The 23270-nt window shown below is 40.1% G+C and overlaps 1 protein-coding gene across 2 annotated transcripts in view; it reads right to left on the bottom strand.

Moving 5' to 3' along the window:
• The window catches only part of ITGBL1 (integrin subunit beta like 1), a 223625-nt gene that overhangs the window by 113515 nt on the left and 86840 nt on the right, over nucleotides 1-23270 (bottom strand). For both annotated transcript variants that reach the window (XM_070751236.1, XM_070751238.1), the window contains 2 exons: nucleotides 22178-22318; nucleotides 21457-21603 (listed from right to left, as the gene is read on the bottom strand). In XM_070751236.1, coding sequence (XP_070607337.1) covers nucleotides 21457-21603; nucleotides 22178-22318 — 288 coding nt within the window. The remainder of the gene's footprint in view (nucleotides 1-21456; nucleotides 21604-22177; nucleotides 22319-23270) is intronic.

The raw sequence follows: 23270 nt of genomic DNA, 5'->3' as shown, positions 1-23270 counted from the left end.
TTTTGAGGGTAGGAGTTGAAACAGTTTGTGTCCAGGATGTGAGGGGTCAGTAAATATTTTCCCCACCCTCTTTTTGACTCGTGCAGTATACAGGTCTTCAATGGAAGGCAGGTTGGCAGTAATTGCTTTTTCTGCAGTTCTGATTATCCTCTGAAGTCTGTGTTGGTCCTGTTGGGTTGCAGCACCAAACCAGACAGTTATAGAGGTGCAGAAGACAGACTCAATGATTCCTCTGTAGAACTGTATCAGCAGCTCCTTGGGCAGTTTGAGCTTCCTGAGCTGGCACAGAAAGAACATTCTTTGTTGTGCTTTTTTGATGATGTTTTTGATGTTAGGTGATCATTTTAGGTGAATATTATTATATCTTTACATACCTCCAATATGTACTTGACAAAACAAATAAATAAAATAAATAAATAAATAATAAAGTAATCTCTTCTAGTTGAATGGAAATCAGAAATGAGACAAAGAGCTATATCAGTGAAATCTGCAACATCTTGCCCAAATTTTGCATGGAAGCACTTTATGTTTCAACTTAGCTGAAATAGATCGAGGAATCTGGCCCGTAATGTAAAGGAAATTGAGTTCAGAGCCATGTCTTTCATCTATCATTTCATTTTGCAGTATTTGCATATATTTCAGTAGCTACTCTTGTAACAGTAGCTCAAGAAGTAAAGCAATCTGAACCATCAGGTCCTATACAAGTGAAGTCTCAGAAAGATTGGATGTTTCACATTGGCTGACTCCCCACCTCAGAGGTAGAATCAAAGTGGATTGCAGCCTTTTTCAAGGAATATAATAGGAATTTTTCTTTGTTCTCTGAGTCATGATTTAAATTCAGACATTTCCTTCTATACTGTATATGTAAGTTTGGAAAATGACTAAAAGCACGGTGGAAGTAAATTATGAATATAAGAAACCCCAGACATAATCAGCATCTTTTGAACAGAAGTAGGAGCATAAATGATTAACCAATATTTATCTGTCTGCCTGTCTGTCTGTCTGTCTGTCTGTCTGCCTGCCTGCCTGCCTGCCTGCCTGCCTATCATCCATCCAAACCCACCCACCTATCCTTCCATCCTTCCATCCATCTATCCATCCATCCCATCCATCCATCCTGTATATTGATCTAAAATTTAAATCAATCCATGAAATCCATGAAATATATATTTCAATCCATGAAATATATAATACAACTATTCAAAAAATATCTACTGTGGTTTACATAATACAAAACATTTCTTTCCTACCTCTCCTCAAGATTCATTGCATATTTTTAGATGAAATGACATTCTATCCTAGTTCCAGAAGTGTCCAAGTGTTGTTCCTGGTGATTTATGGATGCAGATGAGTAAGTGTATTATCATTTTGAAAAACAAGTGAAGTACAGAAATGAGCCAGCATTCCGACTATGTGCAGTGCTAATATTTTAAGAGACGAGAGATGAATTTTCATCAGAACAAAAAGGCATTTGTTCTATTAGAGATAGAAATCAAATTGTTCTTTCAGAATATGGACATTTCATCCTTGTCTTTCAGATAACTAGCTATATGTTTGTCTTTATGTTCTGTGTTACACATACGACATTCTAAACACATACCTTTGGAAGATTAGCAAAACAGATATATTAAAATAGATACAGGGGAAAAAAAGAAACTTACTCGTGTGGTTTGAAACAAGCATGTGGATGATGTATAATCATAATACAGCTGGAAAAGGCATCTTTATCTAGACCACAGCTTATTTGCATTATCTATAGCATGCATGTCAAACTCGCCACAACATGTTGCCATCACATGACATTTCGTGACATTTTTCCCATTTGTGGAGCTGGGGTGGGCATGGCCCATGCATGACACATCCAGCCCACAGACTGCCATTTCCACACCCTTGATCTATAGCACTGATGGCAAACCTATGGCACAAGTGCCACAGATGGCACACGGAGCCATATCTGCTGGCATGCGAGCCATTGCCCTAGCTCAGCTCCAACATGCATGTGTGTGTCGGCCAGCTGATTTTTGCCTTGCACAGAGGCTCTGGGAGGCCGTTTTTGGCTTCCAGAGAGCCTCTGGGGAGATGGGGGAGGGCGTTTTTACCCGCCCCAGCTCCAGGGAAGTCTTTGGAGCCTGGGGAGAGTAAAACATTAATCTACTGGGCCCACTAGAAGTTGGGAAACAGACTGTTTATGGCCTACAGAGGGCCTCCAGGGGGCAAGATAAGCTATTTTTGCCCTCCCCCGGCATTGAATTATGGGTTGGGTACTCACACATGTACAATAGCACATATGCACGCTTTTTTGGCACGGATCTATAGTGCCAAAAAAGGGAAGAAGATACTTCCAGGTTCTACCAGATTTTTCCACTCATCCTTTTCTCTTTGACTATGGTAAACACATGCTTTCCATTCCCTTTTGAATGCTTGTTAATGCATGCTCAGGGCACATTGCTACATTTTTTGATTGCCATTTTGGAGCCTTTCACTGGATCCTTGCTAGCGGGGAGGATATTTATGTTGTGATCCAAAAGATGGAAGACTCAGGAAAGGAAACCAATGGTCCTCTGCCCACCCCTTCACCCATGTAAAATGCCACTCGAGCAATCATGGGCATGCCGAGATATGCCCATGTTTCCCAAACACTCTATGAGCTACATTGGCTGCCAATTGGTCTCCAAACGCAATTCAAGGTGTTGGTTATGACCTATAAAGCCCCAAATGGCATTGGACCAGATTACCTTTGGGAACATCTCCTACGTCATGCAACCTAGCAGCCGGTTAGGTCCCACAGAGTTTGGCCTTCTCCAGGTCCCATCAACTAGACAATTTCTGGTGGGTTTGGTGGGGCCAAGGGGAAGAGCCTTCTCTGTGGCGACCCCCAGACCTTTGGAATCAACTCCCGCCAGAGATTCATACTTCCCCCACCCTCCCAATCTTTCGTAAAGCCTTAAAAACACATGGGGGCCATTGAAATTTCAACATCTCCCCTGGCCTATGATTGAATGATAGGATTAATGTGGATCGATGTTTTTAAATATTGGGGTATTAAAATTTAAATTATATGTTTTTAGCATTGTAGTCTTAATATTAGATTTCTCAAATGTTTTGCATTTATATGTTGTGAGTCGCCCTGAGTCTTACGGGAAGGGCGGAATAGAAATCTAATTAATAACATTTAAAAAATTTTTAAAAAAACACATTAAATGACAAACTAAAGTCGACAAATGAGTACAGTAATACCTCGTCTTACGAACTTAATTTGTTCCAGGACAAGGTTCGTAAGGTGAAAAGTTCGTAAGATGAAACAATGTTTCCCATAGGAATCAATGGAAAAGCCAATAATGCGTGCAAGCCTGTTAGGAGAATCCAAAATATTAAGGCTTAAAAAAAAAAAGCGGTGGCCAGACAAAGCTGAGGGGAACGGAGTGGGGGGAGGGAGTCCCAATGAAGCAAGGTGAAAAGAGCCTCTCTTGAGCTCCATGAGTCCCTACCTCCCGTTTTTGTCCCCCCCCCACTGCTCATCTCCCCCACACCGTTCTCCTCTCTTGAGCTCTATGAGTCTTTTCTTCCCGTTTTTTCCCACCCCACTCTGCTCATCTCCCCCACACCTTTCTCCTTCCTTGAGCTCTATGAGTCTTTTCTTCCCGTTTTTTCCCACCCCACTCTGCTCATCTCCCCCACACCGTTCTCCTCTCTTGAGCTCTATGAGTCTTTTCTTCCTGTTTTTTCCCACCCCACTCTGTTCATCTCCCCCACACCTTTCTCCTTCCTTGAGCTCTATGAGTCTTTTCTTCCTGTTTTTTCCCACCCCACTCTGCTCATCTCCCCCACACCTTTCTCCTTCCTTGAGCTCTATGAGTCTTTTCTTCCCGTTTTTTCCCACCCCACTCTGCTCATCTCCCCCACACCGTTCTCCTCTCTTGAGCTCTATGAGTCTTTTCTTCCTGTTTTTTCCCACCCCACTCTGCTCATCTCCCCCACACCTTTCTCCTTCCTTGAGCTCTATGAGTCTTTTCTTCCCGTTTTTCCCCACCCCACTCTGCTCATCTCCCCCACACCGTTCTCCTCTCTTGAGCTCTATGAGTCTTTTCTTCCTGTTTTTTCCCACCCCACTCTGCTCATCTCCCCCACACCTTTCTCCTTCCTTGAGCTCTATGAGTCTTTTCTTCCTGTTTTTTCCCACCCCACTCTGCTCATCTCCCCCACACCGTTCTCCTCTCTTGAGCTCTATGAGTCTTTTCTTCCTGTTTTTTCCCACCCCACTCTGCTCATCTCCCCCACACCGTTCTCCTCTCTTGAGCTCTATGAGTCTTTTCTTCCCGTTTTTTCCCACCCCACTCTGCTCATCTCCCCCACACCTTTCTCCTTCCTTGAGCTCTATGAGTCTTTTCTTCCCGTTTTTTCCCACCCCACTCTGCTCATCTCCCCCACACCGTTCTCCTCTCTTGAGCTCTATGAGTCTTTTCTTCCTGTTTTTCCCCACCCCACTCTGCTCATCTCCCCCACACCTTTCTCCTCCCTTGAGCTCCATGAGTCTTTTTTTCCCATTCCCCCCCACTCTGCTCATCTCCCCCACACCTTTCTCCTCCCTTGAGCTCCATGAGTCTTTTCTTCCTGTTTTTGTCCCCCCTACTCTGCCCGTTTTTGCGATCCTGGGATTCCCCTCCTGGAATTTCCCTACAGCACCGCGTTTTTGCAGAAGTCAGGAGGTGGTGTTTTCCATGGAGGGGAGCCTCAGGGGATCCCAGGATCGCAAAAACTGGCACTTGGCTTGCAACAAAAGTCTGGAGGCGGGGCATCCCAGCAGCAGCGGCAGTTTCACAAGGTGAAAAAAGTTCGTAAGAAGAGGCAAAAAAATTCCGAACCTTGGGTTCGTATCTCGAAAAGTTCGTATGACGAGGGGTTCATATCACGAGGTACCACTGTATTTTTTTCCTCTAAGTGTGCCAAGCTCAGATGGAGAACATAGGAAATAGCATCCTCAAAGGAACAATATGGACAGTAAGCAAACTGAAGTGAGTCAAACGCTGGAGGGAGCTGGGATACAATAAAGTCCTTTATCAGCCTTTCAAAACATTTCATAATGATAGACATAAATGCAACCAGATGATAATCATTAAGACCTGTGATTGAAGACTTTTTTGGCAGTGGCAAAATAATGGCAGTCTTAAAATACAATGGGACCACCACCCCCTGCTGCAATGAAAGATTGAAAATATCTGTAAAAACACAAGCCAACTCATCTGCACACTTCCTAAGAACACACCCAGGGATATTATCCGGGCCTGCTGCTTTACAAATGTTAACTTTCCACAATGTCCTCCAGACAGAGGTAACATCAAAGCTAAGCGTTTGCGTATCAAGATGGATAAAGCTTTCCCATATGAAAATATGTATGAAATGATGTTCCATTATTTTAAAACTGTGTGTGTTTGTATAAAAACATATACTGTAGTATGTATATATACATATGTGAGAGGTGGGTTTCAGCAGGTTCTGACCAGTTCTGAAGAACTGATTGCAGATTTTTTTTGAGAAGTTTGTGTTCTGTCGGGCTCTCTGGTAGACTCCTCCCGAAAATTCACAGGTACAAATTTCAGACACACACAAGTTTGAAAATTCAAAACAATGTTCTTTATAATGAAAATTCAGTTAAACCAAGCCCTCTTTTTGTATAGCAAAAAGCACTTGTCTCCAAACAAACTGGTAATTTGTACAAGTCCCTTATCAGTTCTGTGATACTTAGCTTGCAGCTGTGAAGCAATTCACAGTCCTTCTTCTTCCACAAAGTGAAACACACTTTGCTCTGGTTTATTTTCAAAGCGGGGGAAAATCAGCACACAAAAGGTCAAACGCAGCAAAGCAGGCACGAAACACAACGATCAGATAATCCTCCTCAATGGCCAAACCCACAGGCTGCTATTTATAGCAGCCTCACTAATTACCACAGCCTCACCCAACCACAGGTGGCCTCATTTTCTTTGATAATAATCTCTCAGTTGTTGTTGCCTACGCATCGCTCTCCGCATGCATGGCTGTATCATTAACTCTTGTTCTGAATCCAAGGAGGAGCTAGATAATTGATCTCCTTCTGAGCTGTCTGCCACACTCTCCTCCTCCCTGTCACTCAGGTCTTCTTGGTCAGAGGAGCCTTCATCAGCAGATTCCACCGGGGGCAAAACAGGCCTGCAGCATGTGGATGTCTCCCCCACATCCACAGTCCTTGGGGCAGGAGCTGGGCCAGAGCTAACCACAACTCAGTTGTAAAAAAATTTGAAACCCACCACTGACACACACACAAACATATATGTATACACACACAGAAGTGTGTGTGTGTGTGTGGACATATATACTTATGCATATATAATTATGTGGTTATATATTTTATGTACAATAGCAGAAAAGAGGTTTTCACATGTACATAGTCAAGTAATTAAAGAAACACACACACAGCTGTTTTTCACCAATGGAACAGCTCCTGCCAGAAAAACAGGAAGTGGCCCCCAAAGTCCCCTGCAAATCTTGTATTCACTGGAAAGTTGTAGGGTAGAAAAATAAAACCACCTACCGAAGGTTTGACCTTCAGTTTACATGTAATTGAATTCCATCTATAACAATGTTTTCCAATCCATACTATGTGAACAGAGGTATTTGTTTTCCCACATCTTTCCCTGTTTTACATCTGAAAACTGATTTTTATTTTACACTTGCACGAAAACCTATTTCTACTTTGTGACCGCGACAAAGAAAAGTAATAGTAGACCACTGTCAAAAATGAGAGGCTAATTTTCATAAGTATTTATTAAGAGAAATACTGCATGCCAATTTTCTTATATATAAATGATAACAGCTGGATTGGAAGAGAGCATAAAAGGAGGATTCAAACATGCAGGTTGCCCATTCTTGTTCTAAACCTCAGGGAGAATGTATTTATCTTGTCCAGTACTGTTGACATACTCAGTCGGATTTATTTTTCATTACCTGCAGCTTGGCTCTTTTCATTGAAAATCTGTAAGACTCAATGTGGAGTCTCACATTGAAAAACATGTTCAGATAAGTTAACTGATTTGTATATACAGCTGCTTTGTATATCTATATACTTTTAAAACTCTTTATCATAACCCTTAACTAGGTGAAACAATACATCATAGAGCAACAATGTGCTTATGCACGCCCCTTACAGACCTCTTAGGAATGGGGTGAGGTCAACAGTAGACAGACTAAGCTTACAAAACTTTTGCCAGACCCATCCTCGAATACAGCTCATCTGTTTGGAACCCATATCGCATCTCAGACATTAACACCCTTGAAAATGTCCAAAGATACTTCACCAGAAGAGCCCTTCACTCCTCCACTCAAAATAGAATACCCTATGAGACTAGACTTTCAATCCTGGGCCTAGAAAGTTTAGAACTAAGACGCCTTAAACAAGATCTAAGTATTGCCCACAAGATCATATGCTGCAACGTCCGCCCTCTTATGCCCAAACCAGTCATAGCTCTTAAAGACATATTACATCTTTACATAGACTACCATTGGTAGTTTACTACATGGCAACCCCAAAACAGGTGAGTACCATGTACTAACAAAAGATCAAAATGAATACAAAATGCAAGATATAAAATTATAAACCCCAGCCATAAAACCCAAATTTTAAAATCCCAAACATTTAATCCCATTCATCCAAGCTCATCCCCAACACAATCATACTATTAGCCAGAGCAGAATGTCAATGCTCAAAGGCCCCAGGCCTAATGGCAAAGGTATATTTTTAAAACCTTTAAATTGGATGCAACGTTTATCTTGAATTACATGGAGAAAACCAAACTAGTTTCTTTTTTTTAAAAAATGATAACCAAATACAGTGATACCTTGTCTTACAAACTTAATTGGTTCCGGGATAAGGTTCTTAAGGTGAAAAGTTTGTAAGACGAAGCAATGTTTACCATAGGAATCAATGGAAAAGCGATTAATGCGTTCAAGCCCAAAATTCACTTTTGATAGCCGAAGCGCCCGTTTTTACACTGCTGGGATTTTCCTGAGGTTCCCCTTCATGGGAAACCCCACCTCCACACTTCTGTGTTTTTGCGATGCTGCAGGGGAATCCCAGCAGGGGAATCCCAGCATCGCAAAAACAAGCACTTCGCTGGCAACGGAAGTCCGGAAGTGGGGTTTCCCAGCGAAGGGAGCATCAGTGAAATCGTAGCATCGCAAAAACACCGAAGTAATCGAAACCCCACCTCCGGACCTCTGTGTTTTTGCAATGCTGCGATTTCACTGAGGCTCCCCTCGAAGGGAAACCCCACCTCCGGACTTCCGTTGCCAGTGAAGCGCCCGTTTTTGCGCTGCTGCGATTCCCCTGCAGCATCACAAAAACACAGAAGTCCGGAGGTGGTGTTTCCCATGGAGGGGAGCCTCAGGGGAATCCCAGCAGCGCAAAAACGGGTGCTTCACTGGCAACGGAAGTCCAGAGTCGGGGCATCCCAGTGGTGGCGGTGGGTTTGTAAGGTGAAAATATTTTGTAAGAAGAGGCAAAAAAATCTTAAACCCCAGGTTTGTATCTCAAAAAGTTTGTATGATGAGGCATTTGTAAGATGAGGTATCACTGTATAAACAAAACAATGAGAATAATAGTTGTAATTGTGCTGCTGCTCCTAGGAGGCAAGATAGATGGAACAGTGATTGGATCCAAATACTAAAATCTGTAAAGAAAGCTTCACAGTCAACGTGCTCCATCTGTGCTCAGATTATTCAGAGTGGGAAGGTTGCACAACCTCTCTATGGCAGGAAAAGCACAGGAAAAAGCTCGAGTATGTTCAAATAGAACATAATAATAATAATAAAACCTCTTAAAAAAATGACCCTGTATATGAATGCTTAGAGCAGTCGTGCGAAACTCAATTTCACTGAGGACTGCACTGAGGATTGTGTTTGATCTTGGAGGGGGGGTGTTAATGGTGTGGGGGGGGGCATGGCCAGGATAAGCATGGCCAACTCGACATCACTCGTGTCAGGGACACCTTTGGTGACCTGGGCAGGGCTGGGGGGGATCCTCCTGCAGCGCCCAGCCTGCAAAATGGAGCTTGGGAGGGCTGCACGTGACCCCCCCCCTGGTGGTAATGGGGAGCTCCTGGAACATTTTTTTTAATTTTTTTTTAATTCAATTTTTTATGCCGCTCTTCTTCTTAGACTCAGGGCAGCCCACAACATGTCATGGCATCGGACCAGAATATCTCCGAGACCGCCTTCTGCCGCACGAATCCCAGCGACCGATTAGGTCCCACAGAGTGGGCTTTCTCCGGGTCCCGTCAACTAAACAATGTCGGTTGGCGGGCCCCAGGGGGAGAGCCTTCTCTGTGGCAGCACCGACTCTCTGGAACCAACTCCCCCCGGAGATCAGAACTGCCCCTACTCTTCCTGCCTTCCGTAAACTTCTCAAAACCCACCTTTGCCATCAGGCATGGGGAAACTAAACATCTCCCCCTGGGCCCGCTGAATTTATACATGGTATGCTTGTGTGTGTGTATGTTAGTATAGGGGTTTTTTAAACTTTTAATATTTTAATTAATTGGATTATGTATTGGATTGTTTTTTCACTTGTTGTGAGCCGCCCCGAGTCTTCGGAGAGTGGCAGCATACAAATCCAAATAATAAATAAATAATAAATAAATGTTAGCAAAAGCACTTTTTAACAGAGCCAGCATATTGCCCCCACAATCCGGGTCCTCATTTTACCCACCTCGGAAGGATGGAAGGCTGAGTCAACCTTGAGCCGGTGATGAGATTTGAACCACTGACCTACAGATCTACAGTCAGCTTTAGTGGCCTGCAGTACAGCACTCTACCTGCTGCGCCACCTTGGCTCATGGGGGGAGATGCCGTTCCGGTAGAGAAACTGGAGTTGTGTGCGCAGTTCCAGCTGACCGATGGACAGGTGCATGCGCCCAGCACGAGACTTGCTTTCTGCGCATGTGCAGGAAGTGAAATCTTGTTTGAGGACATGCACGACCATGAGATTTCAGAAATTTTTGCTGATTTTTTTGCTTCTGCTCATGCGCAGAAACAAAAGACCAGCAAAAATCACCAAAATCTCACGGTCACGCACATCCTCATGTGAGATTTTGCTTCATGCACATGTGCAGGAAACAAATTTCATGCCAGTTGCATGCACCTGGCCCATGCCCACGCCTGCCCATGCGCCCACGCCCACTGCCCGCTTGGAGACGTTCCAGTGAACAGAGGTAAGTGCAGCCCCTAACTGTCTCCCGGGCTCCATTTTTGTCTGCAACAGCCTCTTCCAGCACTCTGCCAGCAAAATTGGAGCCCAGGAGGGTCACATGCGGCCCTCCCAAGCTCCATTTTCCCTGGCAGAGTCACAGCAGGCTGGTCCTTCGCTTTTTCTAGGGTGGACCTTTGGGGCAGATCTAAGCACTCTGTGTGCCAGATTCAGCCCGTGACCTTGAATTTGACACCCGTGGCTTAGTGGAAGACCAATTCAATTCAATTCAATTCATTTTATTAGATTTGTATGCCGGCCCTCTCCGAAGACTCGGGGTGGCTCACAACAACAATAAAAACAATATAACAGTGAACAAATCTAATATTAAAAGAAAAGATATATAAAACCCCAACAATTAAAACCATACAACACATACATACCAAACATAAAATATAAAAGTCTGGGGGAGGTGTCTCAGTTCCCCCATGCCTGGCGATATAGGTGGGTCTTGAGTAATTTGCGAAAGACAAGGAGGGTGGGGGCTGTTCTAATCTCCAGGGGGAGTTGATTCCAGAGGGCCGGGGCAGCCACAGAGAAGGCTATGCATATTAGTAAGTAAGTTGATGACTATCTGCAAGGGAATTTTTTAAAATAAAGTGAAAGGAGGGCTAATGTATATCAGAAGCATCCTATCTGAATCATTGACATGGTTTATTATACATCACATGATCTCAACAGCAAAATACAGATTCTGCATTTGAAATAGAATATAATAGATCTGTTTTTGAAATGGATTATAATCTATTCCTTTATTATTGGTTTATTTTTACTTGGTAGTTTCTAAAATATACAGTAGTTGTAATATTAAAATTTGATGGAGTTATAATGTTGTATTTAAATTTTTTAAAAAATTCTGGGCATTGGAAAGGACCGAATATAACTATATTATATATAATTATATATTATAACTATATAACAGAAAAGATGTGAAAGATTCATTTTCCTCTCACACCTGCACTAACCACTGTAGCTCCTGAAAACACAGCAATACTTTTTAATAAAACACTGCTCAGCAGGGGAATAATAGTTTTCACTGTCTGTCAAAGCTTCATTTTCTTGTTGCTGACCTTCAAAACCTGCCTATATCTTAGTATTCTACTACCTCTTATTTATTAATTAATTGCTCTGTCGGTATATGTGCACATGTTTCTGAAAAAAGCACAAATAAGAAACCAGCCTTTATGCATGATGATTGGGAGAAATCTCAAAGCCAAATAAATAATCGGCTGAAGTTGATCTTCTTTTATAAACAGGTCTTTTCGCAGGATAACACCTGTTTGTCTACTTGACTCAATAATTAAAATACCCAGTTGATTCTTGCAATGTGTAGCCTTTCTTCCAAACTGAACATGTGAAGGAGGGAAGATTATAAGTTGTCAAATCCCCAGCAAAGGTGCAGAGAAAGATTTTCCGCAACCATGCTACATTTTAAACACACTTGATTAGATAAAAATAGTGTTTAACTTTTGTCATCCTCATGAATGACAATAATACATTGATCCCTTCAATCAGCCAAAGGAACAAAACATGGGGAATTGATGAATGACTCATTTCAACATATATGCTCTGTGTTGTATATACTGACATCCCCAAAGTCTAGTTGCTATGAATGCTAAATAAAACAGCACAAGCATGCAATTAAAAAAAAAAATCAAATGAACAATTTTAGAAAAGTCTTTACAATCATCAGAGAAGCTGCCCTGTGTCTAAACTATGACATAGCAGTTTAATCTGGAAATTGGAAGGTTCAGACAGCAGAGTATTGCAGATTCCATAAAGCTCTTTTAAAGGGAAACCAGCACAGGAGAATGAATAATAATTCCCACCTCTTCTTTAGCCTATGTCTGAAGAGCAAAAGCCCAGCCTTCGTTGATCTCAAACAAATTAAATAGGGCTTAAATTGGTGAGTGTTTGGATGGGAGACCAGCCAGGAATCTCAGGGCTATCAGCTTCCTAGTAAGACTATAGGTCTCCGATATCTAGTAGCAGGCTCACTATTGCCTCCTGCTGGTTTCAGTTTGAAAGGAGTGAAAAATCAGTTCCAAATAAAATCAAATAATAATAATAATAATAATAATAATAATAATAATAATAATAATAATAATTATTATTATTATTATTATTGTTATTATTGTTGTTGTTATTGTTGTTGTTGTTATTATTATTATTATTATTATTATTATTATTATTATTATTTTTATTAGATTTGTATGCCGCCCCTCTCTGTAGACTATACAGAAGAGCCATTATGACTATACAGTGTTCCCTCGATTTTCGCGGGTTCGAACTTCGTGAATAGCCTATACCACGGTTTTTCAAAAAATATTAATAAAAAAATACTTTGTGGTTTTTTTCCTATACCACGGTTTTTCCCACCCAATGACGTCATATGTCATCGCCAAATTAATAATTTTTGCAAATAAATAACAAAAAAATAATTATTATTAATAAATAATTATGTTTATAAATATCAGGATCACTAAGTGTCTTATTCTATGGTGAGTAAAGGGTTTTTAAGAGAATGGAAAATGGTAATTTAGGAGTTTAAAGTGTTACGGGATGGCTTGTGATACTGTCTATAGCCAAAAATGGTGTATTTACTTCCGCATCTCTACTTCGTGGAAATTCGACTTTCGCGGGTGGTCTAGGAACACATCCCCTGCGGAAATCGAGGGAACACTGTACAGAAAAGATATAGCATCAGTAATGGGCTTCTGCCCCAATGGGGGGGGGGACGGGAACACGACACAGTGGGGGTAGTAAGTTTATGCACTATTTATTGAATACGTAATAGTTTTTTTTATTGTCCTTTCTTCTCCAGTACCTTAGTTTGACCCTTAATTACTTTTAAAATAGGAAATAATTAGTATGTTTTTACCCATAAATGCTTTAATTATTTTAATCATTATCTAGAACTGAACTTTTATAGCAATTAAAAAAAATTGAGCTACTTGCCTAATACTGAACCTTGTGGGTTCAATACAAAACCTTAAAATGTTACTGTGCTCCTCAGCAAATAATGCGGTCATTTTGTCATTATTCAAATAATGTGACTTAATCAACTGAAAAAGAGTCCAAGCACTTATTTGAAAATTTATCTTGGTCGATAAGCCACTCGAACCCAGTTACATGACCTTTAAGCTACCCCCGGTCACATGATTGTCAGGCCACTCCCACCTGGTCACAAGGCTGGCAAGCCACACCCACAAAATAAGCCATGCCCACAGTGTGGCAGTAAAAAATTTGGCAGCCCATCACTGTATAGCATGACAGTATAATTATTCATTTTTCAGCATCTGATGAGAACGCGGAGGAAGTGAAGTAATATATATACACTTGACATAATTATAAGTAAAACTTTTATAGAAGTATGCAGCAGTCGCACAACTGAATGTCCAATCAGTTATCTAGCATGTCATAGACAATTTTGCACAATATGTTTAATATTTAGTATCAGTACCACAATTGCAAGAAGGGAAGCTTTTCATTTCCACTGATACAGGGCAGAGACACCTCTTCTAGTATTATACCTAATTATGTTCAAGACAAAGTGAAGCAAGTTAAAGCAAGGTGGTTTGGGAGCGGGATTACTAATGGTCAAGAAGGTACCTTGGACCATGTCTCTTTCCAGGCATTCTTGGGGATAAACTGGTAGATGTTAAATGAACAGCTGTTTTCCACATTGACATGATAGCATATGCTTGACTGTAAAAAATATGACTTTAGCAATCGAGTTGTCGAAGCGTGGAACTTACTACCAGACTTGGTAGTATCATCCCCTAACCCCTAACACTTTACTCTTAGACTATCTATGGCCCACTTCACCAGGTTCCTAAGAGGTCAGTAAATGCACCAGAGTGCCTACCGTCCCCTGTCCTATATTCTCTCCTATATCTTCTCTTCTATCTCTTCTATCTCTTTTGCTATTCTCTCTAGTTATATTTACTCCTGTATTTTGTCTTTTATACTCTATTTGATACATTCTACTTGTATATATCCTCTATAACCTTCATTGTGTATTATTGTGTATTGGACAAGATAGATAGATAGATGATAGATAGATAGATAGATAGATAGATAGATAGATAGATAGATAGATAGATAGATAGATAGATGAATAAATGAATAAATGAATAAACGAACAAACAAACAAATAAACAAATAAACAAACAAATAAACAAACAAACAAATAAATAAAAATGTTCTTAATGACATTGGCCAAGTTGGGGGTCCCCAATTCATGAGTCTCCAAATAATTTGTTTCCCCCATTAAGCCTCTGAAGCTGGATAAGGTCAAGAAACAATTACAAAGATTTTAGTACGATGACTTCAGCGTTCATCTGAGATACAAACTGGAACTTGGAATTGAAAAAAATAAAGTTCCCATCTATTAGTACTATTAACCGGAAGACAACATCCAATTATCACAAACCTATAGATTTCTATTTTCATATATTCCTCATAACAACCAAATCATTCTTTCTGATATAAAGTGTATTGTCCTATTATAATTAAAGCTACCCCTCCAATTGTCTGCATTTATTCTTACCTGTACATAAGGCAGGGATAAATGTGATAAACTCTACTCCATAAATTCAGGTAACTTTCTGAAACACATATCAGTTTTTGTTTTTTTTAAATTTCATGCATTAATAAAATTGAACGGGCCAAAAGGCGGACTACAAAAATGGTGGAAGGTCTTAAGCATAAAACTTATCAGAAAGACTTAATGAACTCAATCTGTATAGTCTGGAGGACAGAAGGAAAAGGGGGGACATGATCGAAACATTTAAATATGTTAAAGGGTTAAATAAGGAACACAAGAGCAAGGGGGCACAATCTGAGGTTAGTTGGGGGAAAGATCAAAAGCAACATGGGAAAATATTATTTTACTGAAAGAGTAGTAGATCCTTGGAACAAACTTCCAGCAGACGTGGTTGGTAAATCCACAGTAACTGAATTTAAACATGCCTGGGATAAACATATATCCATTGTAAGATAAAATACAGGAAATAGTATAAGGGCAGACTAGATGGACCATGAGGTCTTTTTCTGCCGTCAGTCTTCTATGTTTCTATGTTTCTAATCTACGCACTTGCCTATGTATTCCTCTTACCTTCCAAATTGCAATCTTTCATATTTTATTTATTTATTTATTATTTAGATTTGTATGCCGCCCCTCTCCGCAGACATATGTTACATTGAGCATATAAATATTGATTTCTAGTATTCATCTTGACTTTAGTTAATCAAGGTATTCACATAATTCTTTTTAGTAATACAAATCATATGTAGACTAGGGTATCTGTCTTAATCGCAAGGGATAAACAGTATTTCCTACCAAGGGAAGAATAATATCAGTCGCTATGTCTACTGTGGCCAGTATGTCAGAGGTTCAAGCAACCCAAATTTATTCAGGGCTTTAATCAAGAGACTCTCTTACAACCAACATTTGGCTCCTATATTTCCACAATGTGTAGTTAGATGTAATTAAGATGCTTGGATTTTAGAAAAATACAAGATTTTCAAGTGATATGTCTTCTGTTAGATTACATCTATTTATGTTATAAAAACTCTAATCTAAATGCTGACATATATAAAATAATTTCTATTGAAAATATTTTTTAAAGATTTATGGTTTGACCAATATTTCTTGCTCGTATTCTGTAGAATCTATTTAAATGTTGGAGTCTATTTTCCCCCCTTTTATATTGATTTTTTGTTCTTCTTCATTTTTGCTCATCATTTTATACTTTTGAATAAAGATGTGACTTAGAGCAATAGAAGAAGATTAAGGGCTTTAATACTCTAATTTTGCAACAACGCTGAATAGAATTGTGTTGTGCTGTCATGAGTGTTCTTTGAGCCCTGAAATATACTGGAAATGAAGGCTGATTCATACATTGTTATCTGAACAGCTTGAAGCTCCATAGTTATGTGCCGCATTTATATCTTCTTCATTAACCTAAGGAAACTTAACATCCCTAGGAAACTTATTTTTTGTTTAAGAAAGCAAACACTAGAAATGAATCAAGCATTAAGGTTTAAATCTCAGAAAATAGAGAGGGAGGGAGAGTTTCTATCAAATTGTAATGAAATCATTTATGTAGAAACATAATTATTTATTTCTCTTCTATTTTGTTCAGATTTCCATTTCCTTCCCAGCCCTCTTCAATGTGACTTTCTAAAAGAAGTATTTAACCCCCAAGTTAATCTTATATAAAAGTTAAATTGCTATATTATTTGTCTTCCCTAATTGAAACACGTAATACTGAATGAACGTTCATGATTTGGTGTCCACGGTCACATTCAATTTCATAAATATTCAACTTTATCTTTAGGGAGGTGAGAATGGCTCTATTTTTAGTGCCAAATCTGCCCTTTAAAAACCTCCAAATTTGTCACCCATCACTAACAAAAGTAAACCAGTCTGGGGACTCAGTCTACACATATATCTCATATTTTATCTCATATATCATATATCTTTTCTTCCTTTCATATATCTTCTCTTCTATTTTTATATCTTTTCTTCTATCCTTTTCTTTATATATAATACTACATGTCTATTCTCTTCAATATGTATTTTGTATTGGACAAAATATATAAAAATAAATAAATAAATGAATGAATGAATGAATAAATGAATGAATGAATGAATGAATGAATGAATGAATAGGAGAACATAGAAGAATAGGATGGGAAGAAATCTTGGAGATCTTCTAGTCCAATTCCCTGCCCATGGCAGGAGAGCCTATACCAGTGATGGTGAACCTACAGCACTGGTGCCACAGGTGACCTGCAGAGCCATATCTAAGGGCATGCAAGCTGTTGTTCTAGCTCAGCTCCAGCACACATGTGCATGCTGGTCAGATAATTTTTGGCTCACACAAAGGCTCTGCAAGGGAATTTTTGGCTTCCGGAGGGCCTCTGGGGGATGTGGGAGGGTGAAAAACAGGCCTATCGGGCCCACCAGAAGTTGAGAAACAGGCTGTTTCTGGCCTCCAGAGAGCCTCTGAGGGACAGGGGAGGCAATTTTCATCCTCCCCACGCATTGAGTTATGAGTGTGGGCACTCGTGCTGGTGCGGTAGTGTGTGCACACACGCTTTCAGCACCCGCGGGAAAAAAGGTTCACCATCACTGTCCTATACCATTCCAGACAGATGGCTGTCAAGTCTAAGTCTCTTCTTGAAAACTTCAAGTAATGGAGCACCCATCATTTCTGGAAGCGAGCCATTCCATTAATTACTAATTTTCCATTATTATAATATATTATCATTACACTTAAACAGAACAAATTTGTCATTTCACATATGTACATAGGTTATTTTATTACATGAGATTTATATACGATACCTTTTTTAGTGAAATATAACCCTGCATTAATTAATAAAACTAAAATTGCTAATTATGTTTATCATTGGATAGTATCGTAAAAAGCCAATAATCTACCTGCTGGGATTAATACATAATTACTAATTCATAATTAATTCATAATTACTGGGATTAAATTATAATACATATTTTATTTGCTTATAATTTAAGAATGTTGCACCCCTCTTTTCAAATATCCTCAACTTCTTCATAATTTGTGGAAGGAACTACATAGTGAGTTATGAAAAAAATGAGTTATACCATCTTGATCTGTAAATGTAGATACAGCAAATGAAATAATTCTACCTGTAACCATTTGGTTGCAAACTAACCAAGTCCCATGATCCCTAAGCTACATGACTCTAGTGGCTACAGATAATGATGGAAGAGGCAAGGAAAGAGTGACAACGTTATACTGAGCATAGCAATTAAAGGACCTAATTACCATTCTTTTTAGTGGTAAGCAGAGCACTCTATTTGTTTCAAGAGATGGGTGCATTTCTTGATATGATAAGTGTTGTGATTCAGTCTGAGGCTCCTCAGGGAACGGCTGGAACTCTGCCGGCTCCATGCTCAGAGGGGGAGGACGAGGAACAGGAGGAGGAGGAGGACCAGGCAGACGGGGAAGAGGAATGTCAGGACAAGGAGGAGGGAGAACAGCCTGAGACCCCCGGGGGGGAGCTCTCCCCAGCGAGTAGCCTGGAGTCATTAGATGAGAATGCACAAGCCATCATAGATATGAGGCAAAGAAGGGCAGCACAACGAAGGGGACAATTAGCCAGGTATTTCCATCCCTAATAGGCAACAGCTGGGTTTGGGTGTGGTTCTCCTCAGAAAGGTTGAAAAGGCAGGCCCGCCCTTCCTGTATTGTGGAAAGTTATCTTTTGGGAGTCCTGTGACCTTGCTTCGATCCTTGGCGTCTCTGATTCTGGCTTGTGGCCTCGAAGGCTTAAAACTTGGGGGAGGCGTGGGTTTTATTATCTACAGTGGTGTGTATGCCAGCAAGAAGCCTGTTGTATTGTCTGGCCATCGTGACTCTTCTGTGAAGCTTCATAGCATTCCAGTTTGTAAGAACAGTTTTTGTTATCTGTGTTTGTTTTCAAAGATATAAAATGACTTTGCTTTTTACCAGCGTGTCTGGATACTCTTTTTAGTTGGTGTTGGCGTCTGGGGGAACCCAGACAGAACAGATAAGAATGGTAGTAACTGTGTGGATTGTAAATGTAAATGTGACCTTTTGTTATTAAAAAGTGAGTGGAAGAAGGAAGCGTATACATGCGTCAGATGAGATTGTCTCATTATCTGGAAAACAGCCAATAGGTGAAATATTCTGCTGGCTGATTAAGGGAATTACTTACAATGGACTCAAAATTAAACTAACTTGCAAAGTCACCTACGTAAAACCTTGGTCAATAAGGAAGATACAGTATATGACAACAGAGCATAGGTTTCAATGTCAAACAAGTAAAATATCTCAATGTTGTCAACAAGTGTCAGAAATAACAAGAGAAGAAAAATGAAAGATGTATGGAAGAAAGAGCTACAATAGAATGTGCAAATATTAAAGCATGGCATAAATACCATGTGTGAGCTAAAATGTAGAAATAGAAATACTAAAAGAGCAGATAGGATTTGGAAATGTGAAATGTATACTAGATCAAAAAGTTAAGGTAAATTAGATAATAGGGAATGCTATCTCTATAACATCTCACAGGTTGTTGTATGTGTGTGTGTGTATATATATATACACACACACATATACATACCGTGTTTCCCCGAAAGTAAGACAGTGTCTTACTTTCTTTTTATCCCCAAAAGCCTCACTATGTCTTACTTTCGGGGTATGTCTTATATTGGAAAAAAAATCATCAAATTTTTTGTTTTAACCATAAAATTAACATTTATTTACAACCTGAACAGTATTGTATTCACCACAAAACAGCAGATGATACCCCAGTATGCCAGTGTGTATGTTTTACTGATGTATGATTAATACTGTGTGCATTACCGTATTTTAAGCAGGAGGCGGCAGTGACAAGTGCAGGGGACGGCGCGGTGACGTATGGAGAGGGGGACGGCGCGGTGACGTATGGAGAGGGGGGCGGCGCGGAAGTGGGCAGGAGGCGGCGCTCATTAAGATCAGAGGGAGGTGGCAGACGCGGCGACGTATGGAGAGGGGGACGGTGCGGACGTGGGCAGGAGGCAGCGCGCAGCTAGATCAGAGGGAGGCGGCAATATCCCCGTGTTTCCCCGAAAGTAAGACATATGTCTTACTTTCGGGGTATGGCTTATATTAGCCGACCCCCCTGAAACCCCCGATACGTCTTACAATCGGGGGTGTCTTACTATCGGGGAAACAGGGTACATACATACATACATACATACATACATACATACATACATACATATATATATATACAGAGAGAGAGAGAAAGAGAGATACACACACACACACACATACATAAAGAATTGTCCTAAAAATATGAGTTCCAGGTGTATTTATAAATGAAGAGACAACAGCCATCACAATCTCTGGAACATTTAAAATTCAGCTAACACTTTTTCAAACCGCAAATAATCAGGTAAAACTGCAAACTAGTCAGCTACATAGCTTTTCATGGCACAACTAATGTGGGTTCAATTCTACCCAAAGTTGCTCACTATTCAGAGTATGTTAATACACCCCTTCCTCACATTTTGCTATCTGATGTTTCCTGAATAAGAGTATTTATTTATTTTATTTATTTATTTATTGACAATAGTGATAAAAATAATATATAGCAATCCAATAATAAAACAACTAAAAACCCTTATTTATAAAACCAAACATACATACAAACATACCATGCATAAACTGTAGAGGCCCAGGGGGAAAGAACATCTCAGTTCCCCCATGCCTGATGACAAAGGTGGGTTTTAAGGGGCTTACGAAAGGCAAGGAGGGTAGGGGCAATTCTGATCTCTGGAGGGAGTTGGTTCCAGAGGGCCGGGGCCACCACAGAGAAAGCTCTTCCCCTGGGTCCCACCAAACGACATTGTTTAGTTGACAGGACCCAGAGAAGGCCCACTCTGTGGGACCTAATCAGTCGCTGGGATTCGTGCGGCAGAAGGCGGTCCCGGAGATAATCTGGTCCGGTGCCATGAAGGGCTTTATAGGTCATAACCAACACTTTATTACTTAAAATATTCTGCCACCCCTAAGTGGACAAGACTGCACCACTATCTGTTACCAAACGACAAACTCAATAACAAGCAAAACATTAGATCAGCACACAGACATAACGCATAGTACATTGTTATTATGAAATATGAATAAGAAAAATGAAGTCTTCATATCTTTCAAACTAAGCACATTCACTCCCTACTGGGCACTAATGGAATATCACTTTCACAAGTTACATGATGCAGCAACATGAAGGATGGCCTGAATCATGAAACAATCATGAAGAACTTTTGAGCATCGGCTTTACTGAATTAGAACTTTTGAGGTCTCAAGCCACCTGCTGATCCTTGCCATTTAAAGTGGCAGGCCAGGGAGGAAATTGAGCAGGTGGCAAAGTCTACATGATGGATTGCTCATCAGGCAAATCTGAGCCTCATTGTTCCGCTTCATTTCTTTCCCAGATAACATTAAGCAAGCAGCCAGCAGTGCTGGGGAACTGCTCTAATCTAAAACAAATATTTGACTGTAAACTAATGTACATGCTTGGTGAAACTACATTGCTTCCACAAAGGTTCATTTGTGGAGGCAGTTTAATTTCACCAAGCATGAACATTATGATCATCCTGGAAAATCCAAGCAACCTACCTCTGCCAGAACATGGAAGATGTGAATTTCCTTGGCATTTCCTCAGGCTCTCTTCAGGGGAGATAGAACAGGAAGTTGGATGTTCACACTTCTTCCCCATCCATCCGGTCTTACAGTCACATCGCCCACAGTTACACTGGCCATGACCTTAACAGCAAAACAAACATATACATATTTCACCTCCATCTTCCTACAGTTGTCTAAAATCTCTGAGCTTCTATGTAAATGTTTCTTGAATCAGTGGAATTAACAATACCTAATTGCTTGCTACGGTTTCTGTGGATTGTATCACATAGTGGTACTTCTACTTATGAACTTAGTTCATTCCATGACCAGCTTCTTAAGTAGAAAAGTTTGTTAAGAAGCAATTTTTCCCATAGGAATCAATGTAAAAGCAAATTATGTGTGTGAATGGGGAAACCACAGGGAGGGTGGAGGCCCTGTTTCCTCCCAGGAGATTCCTAGAGAGGCCCCATGGTGGCTTCTTCCTGCCTTTTCCGGCCCTGCTTCCTCCCAGGAGATTCCTAGAGAGGCCCTACGGAAGCTTCTTCCTGCCTTTTCCGGTTACAGTTTTGGAGTCTCGGGTTTGTAAGTGGAAAATGGTTGTTATCTAGAAAAGTTCGAAAGTATTATTTGGCCTCTGTATTATTAGAATTTTCACTGTAAAGCATATTAAATCTTCCATTGAGATCACACGAAGTCTTTGAATTATTTCCTTTACCTGAACAGAAATCATCTGAATATCGATCATAGGCGGCCTTGCAGTTGCGTTCATCACATTCACAAGTATCTCCATGAATATCTCCCCAATCTCCAGTTGGGTCAACATCATGACATATGCATTCTCCACATACACAGGTTCCTGCGATAGGAAATGTTGATATTGAATCAAAGAAAAACTAATGATTTTATATTTAAATGAAATATGACAAGGCTGGGCAAACTTTTCATAGCCAAATGCCATGAAAATAAGTCTTGCATTAACCACAATGATATACTCCAAGGAGGGAGAGATGCAATTTTAAAAAATCATTCTACCTATATATACTGCTCAAAAAAGATAAAGGGAACATTCAAATAACACATCATAGATCTGAATGAATGAAATATTCTCATTGAATACTTTGTTCTGTACAAAGTTGAATGTGCACAACAGCATGTGAATCAGTGTTGCCTCCTAAGTGGACAGTTTGATTTCACAGAAGTTTGATTTACTTGGAGTTATGTTATGTTTTTTAAGTGTCCCCTTTATTTTTTTGAGCATCCTGGCGACGTTTCGATGAGGTCCCACTCATCATCTTCAGGCTGGTGTTTCTGTCCTTGTTCTAAGGCGAACACCTTAGAACAAGGACAGAAACACCAGCCTGAAGATGACGAGTGGGACCTCATCGAAACGTCGCCAGAAATTTCCAAATCCTACACGGGAAGAAACCCGAATATACCAAGACCGTCATACCTGTACCTGTGAAATCTACGAAAACAAATATATATATATATTAGTATAATAATTCCATGCATATTTTGTAGACAATGTATTGACTGGGTCAAATCTTTTTTAAACAACGCTGACAATAATAATACAAATAAGTATTTCCCAAAAACAATGTTAAAACAGTCTGCAAAAACATCTGCTGATTATTGCAATTATCTCAATCAGTTTAAATGCTCTGCCCACAAACCGCTACAGCATAAATCTTGTGGTCCCAGTTGTCCCAGCTTTCTGATTGCCAAAAATGCTGTCATTCAGGAAAGATTGCTTTGGAACTAACAAGAAAAATGTGAGTTCCTCATGGTCAATGAAGCACCTCTCTTTC

Source organism: Erythrolamprus reginae, chromosome 4 (assembly GCF_031021105.1).
Source record: "Erythrolamprus reginae isolate rEryReg1 chromosome 4, rEryReg1.hap1, whole genome shotgun sequence".
Lineage (NCBI taxonomy): Eukaryota > Metazoa > Chordata > Lepidosauria > Squamata > Dipsadidae > Erythrolamprus > Erythrolamprus reginae.
The sequence above is the reverse complement of the archived record's forward strand: the minus strand, read 5'-3'. Positions and strand labels throughout refer to the sequence as shown.